The sequence below is a fragment of the Tachysurus fulvidraco genome, chromosome 15 (genome assembly GCF_022655615.1).
Source record: "Tachysurus fulvidraco isolate hzauxx_2018 chromosome 15, HZAU_PFXX_2.0, whole genome shotgun sequence".
Lineage (NCBI taxonomy): Eukaryota > Metazoa > Chordata > Actinopteri > Siluriformes > Bagridae > Tachysurus > Tachysurus fulvidraco.
In genome coordinates, this window is record NC_062532.1 from 8,126,036 (window position 1) to 8,135,366 (window position 9,331).

Sequence of the window (9,331 nt, forward strand, 5' to 3'; positions counted from 1 at the left end):
GTTTACACCAGAGGAACAGTGAAAGTATATCATAATCTAAATGTATATGTAATATATGTATTATATAGTTGGAGAAAGTTTAAGCATATAAGAATTCTATAATGGACTGTGTGACAGCATGGGTTCTTCATGTCAGATTATGCAAGGAAGATCCTAAAAAAAGTTAGTTGTGCAAATACCAATATAGCACATGTAGTGTGTTTGTGTGTGTGTGTGTGTTTACATGTGTGTATTCATATATATATACTGTAAGTAACCAGAAGTGTTTTCCTGTTTATATTTTTATTATGTAAATTAATATATTAAACCATATTTTTGAAAATAAATAAAACTACTCTGCAAAGACTTAAATAAAGCATTTTATTAAGACATTGATTATTACATTTACAGCATTTCAAGTCAATAAGCTTTTATTGCAATTTAAACCATATATAGCTGTTGCAGTACACAGTGAAATGAGACAAATTTGGCAGACACTTATCTAGAGCGGCTTACATTTATTTCATTTATAGTTTTCATTGAATTTTGTGACAAAAATAAAAGGTGTCACAAGTAAAATGGTTTTCAAATTTTATTTTTAATATAAATTAGATAGTAGCACATTACAGTGATAGCGAGGCAAAGCCAGTCATTTTGCATAATAGCATTACTGTGGCTTGTCTGGTACTTCTTCAAAATCTGTCAGAAGAGATAACACACATTAGTAAACTGATGTACATACTGGAAAAATTAATTAAAAAACGATTAAGAAAAGACTTTAAAAGCCATCTAAGTGAATTATTGCTTATCCAAGGTGACTGTATTCATCATATTTATGTGTAAAATTCTTACCTCCCTGTGAAGATCTCTTCCCCATTAGTCCAACAAACATCTCACCATTGTTTCCTGGCAATAAAAAATTAAATGACAATGTGAAAAGCGGGATGTGAACTGGATACACTACACAGAGTAACAGCTTAAGAATATTTGGCAAAGGTGTAATTTAGCTTACTTTTCTGACCAAGTTGCAGGGGTTGAGATATTTCTGAGGAAAGCAAATCAAATTCAGTACATATTTATAACCTGTTTTGGGGCAGTGTGTCCAGAATACTTCATTTTATTTTTGGTAGGTGTACATATTCAAAAATGTGCTCATTCTTCAATCAATATAATAACTGAAATGTCCAAATCATAGTTCTTTGGAATTCAGAGTAAGCTGGTCATTAAAAGGTAAATGAGTTTTACCTAAGCTTCGGCCCATTAAACCATGAAACTGCTGTGATTTTGAGTGCTTCAGCAGGTCATCAATGCGCAGAGTGAAATCGCTTTCTGCTGGCTCACCCTGAAAATGCAAGTGCTACTATTGTAACCTTACAAATGACTGAAAATTAGCTGTGGCTTCTACTTGCCTATTTGAGATGTAAAGTAGAGAATATGCTTACCTGCCCGTTCATCAGGGACCAGATATCCATGTCCTCACTTGACATACCAGTCTGCAATTGTGCATATAGGGCAAATGCCAGAATAGACAGTTTAAAAAGTTCCATTGTATGATTTGTAGCAATAAGTGAAATTAAAATTAAACAGACAAATTATGTAATTTATTTCATCTAATATTCTGGAAGGTATTGTAGGACAGTGAAAAAGCATCTGAACTCCAGTACTGTGCAGGTCATATTTATATAGCAATACCTGCAATGCCCCTCCCATCCTTAGTGATAGAGAAGTCACAAATTATACCAGCAATCTGTCATGTGGACACAGACAGGCTTTTCTTACTTTTCTCTATTTTTTTGTTTGTCCTAAGGTTTTTTCTTTTTCATTTTGCTTTAAAGTAATCTCTTTGTGATCTACATATGTTAGCAGGTAATTCCTGTATTCTTTGTTCTATTTATATGTAGTATATGTAAATGATAATCTGTTATTTCCTGTCATGTTTATAAATATTCCCCTGCATGCATTGATTTAATGTGTCCAGAATCTAATCCAATACATTTAACTAAAACTCTGACAGTTTCACTATATATATATATATATATATATATATATATATATATATATATATATATATATATATATATATATATATAAATTAAAAGTGGTCTTTAATTTATTTTAATGTACTGTTTCAGTACACTTTACTGAACCCCAAGAATATACAAGAATATTGCTTGTTTCTTAGTAAAGAAAAGAGAGCATGAAGATAAATATTCTGCTGGTAGCAGAGTGGATGGTGTACTGAAATCTACAATATTTGTTCACTTACATTTGTTAAAACCTGTAAATGCTGTTTCAGGGTCTTGACTCAATGTGATTGTTTTATTTCAATCAAATTAACATAATCTGAAACTTTAACTTCATTATATAGTGCAAAATTCTCCAAAGATTTTTTTTTCCTCACTATCTTTTTACCCCGTCACCCTTTATCATGCGTTTGGGTGCTGGACAACCATAATTATATCAACAATCTATCTTTGTAACAATACTAAATTAATTTGAACTGAATTATACCAATGTTTGCACTGTTTACATGTGTGATTCTTAGCAAATATTTAACCGTGAATCATATTTCCCTTGTCCATTACAACTATGCTTGTTTTTCATTTTTCAAGTAAGTTGTATTTAAGTCGTCACTTTTTATTCATCAAATTTGGTCAACCTTTTAATTAGTTGTAAAATAACAGGTGTCAAGAATTGTTTATTTATAAGATATTTACTGAAGGAACTCTCATTTTTATTAGGTCCCATTGATGTTCTGAATGATTGACCAGATTATCATGATCTTTCACATTTCTATCAACTGCTGGTGAAATTCTGCACAGATGGAACCTTTTTCACCACCTGTCAAATGGTTCTGACAGGTACACCTACACCCACTCAGCAAATGCGCTTTTAAACAGGTTGATGGTGTGAATATGGACTGACTTTCAGCCATGAATCACCCTGGGATGTCGGTTTGGTTGCTCAAAAAGAACATTCAACAGGCAAATCATGCTCAGTACACATCCTGACAATATTTACATAATTACTCAATATATAGACTCTTAATATATAAAATCTCATATACTACAGTATGTCTTTTTAAAATAAGAACTTTCAATCTGTTTTACTGATATTTAAAGTTACAAGCATACACTAAAAGAAAACAAGACATGTGCTTTCACCTTTCTGCCATCCTTATAAAGCAGGCTTGTGAGTTTCTGTAATGATTAGGAATGAAGCAGGGATAGAACACAGATCTCCATGGTAATCATGATCAGAATCAGACCCAAATGCAGAATCAATAAAGCACAGCTTTAAATAACAAAAGCAAACTTCAGTGAGACTTACAGCAAACATGGGACAAATACAACATGAGCAGTGATGTCAAAAGTATTCACATGCATTAATCAGGTAGAAGTATAGATACTAGAGTTTAAATAGACTGTAGAAGTTGAAGTATTATCTCAAGCTTTTTAAACTTCTTTAAAAGTATAAAAGTAAAGGTAATGCCAAAAGGAAAAAATGCCATTAAGGACAAAAGCTTAGGCTGTGCCACAGGGGCCTATTGTGCACTACCCCACCTCCTCAAAAAACATATTTCTAAAGGCCATAATGACTATAATGTTATATTAAAATGATAATCTTGAAAAATTTGGGATGCACAAGGCTACCTGTTTCAGTCGCATACTGTATAAGCAACTTGAAAAAGAACGCATTTTATACGATGCAAATACATTAAAGAACCATATACTGTATGTGTACTACTGAGCTGTGTTTCATGGAGCGGAAGATATGACTATTTGGCTATAAGTATTGTAATGGTGCAAAAAGTCAAACTTCAGAGGCATGTCATCAATAACCATTATTGAAACAAACACATTGTACTTAAACAACAACAGGGTAATCAACATCAGTTAAGCATAGAACATGCGACAAAGAGTTAGCAATAGGCTTTGTCCAGCCACAAAAGCAGCTAGTTCTCAAAGTTCTTTGAGTCAATGCATGCTCTTCTTGGCCCGAAGATCAGCCCTGCAACACTAAACTGTCTTTCACAGGCTGCTGAGGCAGGGAGTGCCGTATTAAGCTTAGGTGATAGCTGGCACACAGTTTGGAAGGACTTCAGTACCTCTACTGTGTCTCCTGGGTACCCCACATACACATCCAACTGCTGGGTCATTACAAGAGGGCTGGTATTCTTCAAGGAGGAAAAGAAGTTCATCAGAATAAAGAAATTCATACAGATTTAAAACAACATGAGGATGAGAAAATTGTGACATTTTTCTTTTTGGGTGAACTATCCCTTTAAAGCTGTTTTAGGACCACAAGCAGCTGCTGGCATGACTGAAAATTAGCAGTAAAATAATTTTAAACAGCGTTTGGCTAATAGTTGGGCCTATTACCTCTTTACAAGGACCCAAAGGGTCCCATACAGGCACGTGCACTCTCATACACAGAGAGGATCATTCATTCATTCATTTTCTACCGCTTATCCAAACTTCTCGGGTCATCTCAGGCGTCATCGTGCATCGAGGCAGGATACACCCTGGACGGAGTGCCAACCCATCACAGGGCACACACACTCTCATTCACTCACACATTCACACACTATGGAAAATTTTCCAGAGATGCCAATCAACCTACCATGCATGTCTTTGGACCAGGGGAGGAAACCGGAGTACCCGGAGGAAACCCCCAAGGCACGGGGAGAACATGCAGACAGGATCATGACTATCCTTAATACATAACTTATCAACCAGCTGTAGATTATAGCTTTGCACAATTAACTTACAAATATTGCATATAGTAACAATACAGTATAAGCTCAGATAACATTTGGTTAAAATTGTATTTCAAATCTCACACAGAGCCACCAAACTACTTTGCAATGTTGAATCATAGCCTACTGGTAGCAAGCAAACCATTGGCATGTACCCAAGTTTGCAACAGCAAACATTGCAAATTTATCATTATTAGTAGGTTACTAGGACACTACAATATTGTCAATAATCGACTGATAATAGCAAAAACCATAGCTTTGCACAATTAACTTACAAATATAGCTATAATTTAAGCTCAGATAACATTTGGCTAAAGTCGAATTTCAAATTTGTTAATAATTGATTGATAAAATTTTGCTTACCTCAATATGCTTTTTTAAATTAGACGGCGAGTTTTTGTAAGCCATTAGCTTGTGGTATTTGGGTGCGCATAGCTTACAGCACATGCGCAATGACTTATTTTTCCATCCAACCATTTAAAATATTCTTCCAGGTACAGTACAGCCATGAATGTATAAGGGTTGGGGTTGGTTGGTCTTTCTGGCTACCAACTTCCTTGCTGATGCTGGTGCGTGGATGTTGAGACATTGAGTTTCGAGCCTCTGCCACGGACATCTTCGTACTTTTGGGCAAGTCGAGTCTGACTCGTAATCTGAAGGTTGTGGGTTCGAGTCTCGGGCCGGCCACGACTGAGGTGCCCTTGAGCAAGGCACCGAACCCCCCAACTGCTCCCCGGGTGCCACAGCATAAATGGCTGCCCACTGGGTGTGTGTTCATGGTGTGTGTGTGCACTTTGGATGGGTCAAAATGCAGAGAACGAATTCTGAGTAGGGGTCACCATACTTAACCATATGTCACGTCACGACACGTACTTGGCTCCATCTGCTACTGTATGTCCAGCATTGGGGTAACTGAAGTGTGACGTGATTTGTGTCATGTGCAGGTGTGATGGGTCACATACAAACCAATATGGTGTCGGAATGGAATATGTTTATAATTCTCCACATGCACTTTGTTTTTGTACATTTTTTGCTTTTTTTCTAGCCCATACAGCTACATTTCTTCTCCAAGGCCATTATTAAATGTGACAAAGCCACTCTTATTTCTATTGGTGCACACGAACAACAAACCAAATGCTGTTTTTAAATCCGGACTCAAGCTGGCCGAGCGAGATCTTGAGGAACAACAAAGGGCATGAGGTGAAATGGCGACCACAAGGGAAACAAGCTGGCGTCAGAAACAAGCTGAGAGCACAAGCACACTGGGCTCCCCTGCCTAGTATCCCATTAGCCAACTTCTAGTTTCTGGAAAACAAACTCTATGACCTCAGAGCCAGGATAATATTCCAGAGGGACATTCGGAACGGCAACCTCCTCTGCTTCACTGAGACCTAGCAGAACCAAGCAGTGCCGGACCATGCAATCCAGCTGGTAAAATTCTTCTCGATACACCATATGGACAGGAGAATGGAGTCGGGGAAGACTAGAGGTGATGTAAGCATTGCTCACACTCATGCTCACCAAACTTGGAGCTCCTAACCATTAAATGTCACCCTTTCTACCTTCATCAGGAGTTTAGCTTGGTCATTGTGTGAGTGGGGTTTATATTCCACTTCAGGTGGACAAGAACACTGCATTGCGAGGCCTATATGAGGCTCTCACCTCACAACAAACACTACATAATGACGCTTGTGCCAACCTCAAGTGTGTACTGCCAACAGTGCCAATCTCAAGCATGTACAGCCAAACTTCCACCAACACATCATCTGACCCACCAGGGTTAATTGGACCATGCTGCCATCTTCCTCATACCTTTAAGCAAACTTTGAGCTGTGCGTACGCACATTCTGGAGACAAAGGGAATTGGCGACACAGATGGTGAGGTTGTGAACTGAAGTAGAAAATAAATGTGAGAAGAACGATTATAAGAATTAATGACATTTAATTTTCACTCCATTTCATACCTTATATCCACATTATCATGAAGATTAAATCCAACAGTGTTATTTAGGCTATATACATATAGTAAAATCCAAACGTAATTCAAAATGTATTAAAACAAAATAATAATACAGTATAATCAGCACTGCCTTACAGTCACATTGTCCACAACGGGAGCACAGGAGGAGATGGCACGACTATATGTGTCACTATGAGACACGGTGAGTCAAAGGCGAGTGAGGATCCAAATGCAGTTTAAAGTTTTAATGAACAAACAAAACACAAATGAACAGGCAGGCAACACTGAACAGGCAGGCAACACAGAACAAAACGGGACCATGAACACACCAACAACGACCAACACCAGGGAAGTGAACAAACAGAGTAAATGTAGTAAACAGGAACCAATCACAAAGCAGAGACAATCAGAGACAAAGACAAAACACCTGGGGAAGAGACTGAGTGCAAGTAGTGTCCATGGTAACAAATAAGTGGGCGGGGCCAACAATTAAGAGCAGGACAAGACAGCAGACAGAAACAGGGCAAAAACACGGACAGACTTATTACAATATGTGATACAGAATAGCATGAAATACCCTTTTATTAGAGAACTACAGAACACAGTGTAAAAACGAAATATTTTCCTTAATGTACATATATTATGAAATGTCAAAGTCTGCAAATACAGTCATGAAGCACAATCGCTACTCATCATCGGTCCTAACTATTACGGTGTTCATTACAAAACCGTCATGAAGAAGCATGTGTTCACTATAACATTTACGTCTTAAATTTTCGCCCACGAATTAATTCTGTGATTTTGTCAAGGTGTTAACGATCAGTCTAATTGCTAGAAACATATAAATCCTCCGGTGACCAGGGTATGTAATGCTCTATGTATAAAAACAACAAACGGCTTTGGCGTGTTAGTTGCGGTGCACTATGCAACAAGCTATTGTAGACAAGCTAACGTTAACTAGATAAGTAATATTTTAATTGTTAATATAGCAGATTCATGGAAAATTACATCGGTAATCAGCATTTTTGCAGCAATCCCCTACTTCATGGAGTTCAACATTAATTGAGCCGCAGCCACACACTTGAATCGTGTGTGCAGAGTAGGTGAAACTAGAACGGTACATTTCCTAAAGAAAATGTGAATGTGCTTGTACGTGCCAAGTTCCCCTCATCGTGCTGAGTGTTTTGATATGTCACATGTCCATGTTGTGCTAAAGTTTTTATTTCGCTAATTTTGGGGGCGGGGCTACACGTGACGTCAGTTCCCCTCATTGTGCTGAGTGTTTTGATATATGACATGTCCATGTTGTGAATAAATTTTTGATTTTGCTTGAATTTTAAATTTCCCATTCATTTCTATGGGACTTTTTTGGCCGCTTTTTCGTCCGCTGTGCGAACATCGTTGGTCGGATCGCTTATAAAAGTCATAGCACACCACTAGGGGATGAGGCTGCATCAACTTCGTTGTAGCTTTTAAGCATTAAATCTTCTAAATACACGGTTATATAGGATTTATAGCCATCATACTAATTTAATCCAAGTTGATAGTCACCTGAACTAGGCAGCGCTAGTCCAGTTGGTTTACTTACCTTTAAACGCTTCCCTTTCTTCACTGGGGTAGTATTTTCCAAACAAATGCTTGTAAAAAATCCCCAAGAGTCTAAGGAACTGGAATATGTAAGCCTTTTAATCCAAAACGCTTTAATCCAAAACGTTCGCTTCACAAATATTACGTTTCTGACCGAAAACTGTAAACAGTTCACTTCTGTCCTTTGTTTCTGCTCTCACTTCTCCTAGGAGGCTTATAAAACTACACTGAGGCATCAGATTTGTAGTCCAGGGCCTAACGAATCAAACGAAAATCATGAAAATAGGGGGTGATCCCACGATATATATATGAAATAAAACTGGAAGCTCACCAATTCTAACAACTGTGAAATATAGCAACAAGCTTTAAAGACCTTTACTAGATCTTTACTTCCAACGTTTTGTGATCTGACAGATTCACTAGTGCCTGCTGCCCTCTTTTGGATGTTAGCATATCTACAGAGAGATTTTCAGAATTCCCAATTCCCCATAGACGTGAATGGGGAATTCTGAAAATCTCTCTGTAGATATGCTGCCCTCTTTTGGATGTTAGCATATCTACAGAGAGATTTTCAGAATTCCCCATTCACGTCTATGGGGAAAAAACACCCCTTTGAGCTTCCATACTGGGAATTCTGGAATTCCAATCGCTTATAAAAGACATAGCACAGCTCTCCTCAATGAGCCGGTCGATTTGACACCTCATTCATGGGTCTAGAACAAAAGCTGCGGGACAAGTTACGCGCCGAAAAAGTGAAGAAGAAGAAGAAGAAGAAGAGGAAGAAGAAGAAGAAGGACTATCTGTCCGAAGGCACAGTGGTGTTGTATTAGCCACATAAAAATACAAAATAAAAATAAAAATAAAAATTCTGTGGTCTAAATACATGTTTAAGTGTTTAAGTTTAATTGTCCAGGCCTTTCTTTGTGTATTTGTTTTGCTAGTTTCTCAGACTGGTATCAGTACTGTTTAAATGCATCTTAATGTTTTAATACATTTAAGCATTTTAATGTTTTCATAATGTAATCATGTCTGAAAACTGTGATCAT

The 9,331-nt window shown here is 37.4% G+C and overlaps 1 protein-coding gene across 2 annotated transcripts; it reads right to left on the minus strand.

Annotated features, from left to right (window-relative positions):
- Positions 1-405: 405 nt before the first annotated feature.
- Positions 406-3,342, minus strand: tac4 (tachykinin precursor 4). Of its 2 annotated transcripts, XM_047801135.1 has the most exons (6): positions 3,144-3,342; positions 1,422-1,472; positions 1,225-1,321; positions 992-1,024; positions 832-885; positions 406-678 (listed from the first exon to the last, which is right to left on the minus strand). In XM_047801135.1, exons 2-6 carry the CDS (start codon positions 1,464-1,466, stop codon positions 647-649), a joined length of 261 nt encoding a protein of 86 aa, XP_047657091.1. In that variant the 5' UTR covers positions 1,467-1,472; positions 3,144-3,342; the 3' UTR covers positions 406-646. The 2 variants fall into 2 exon arrangements, with proteins under 2 accessions (XP_047657091.1, XP_047657090.1); XM_047801134.1 differs by lacking the exon at positions 3,144-3,342 and having other exon boundaries at positions 1,422-1,685.
- Positions 3,343-9,331: the final 5,989 nt, after the last annotated feature.

Excerpts from the sequence above, each read along its gene's own strand:
- tac4 (XM_047801134.1), bottom strand. The coding sequence starts at position 1,526 with ATGGAACTTTTTAAACTGTCTATTCTGGCATTTGCCCTATATGCACAA. Across the intron at positions 1,322-1,421 it reads GGTCCCTGATGAACGGGCAG|GGTGAGCCAGCAGAAAGCGA; the intron begins GTAAGCATATTC and ends TTGCATTTTCAG. Across the intron at positions 1,025-1,224 it reads TTTAATGGGCCGAAGCTTAG|AAATATCTCAACCCCTGCAA; the intron begins GTAAAACTCATT and ends TGCTTTCCTCAG.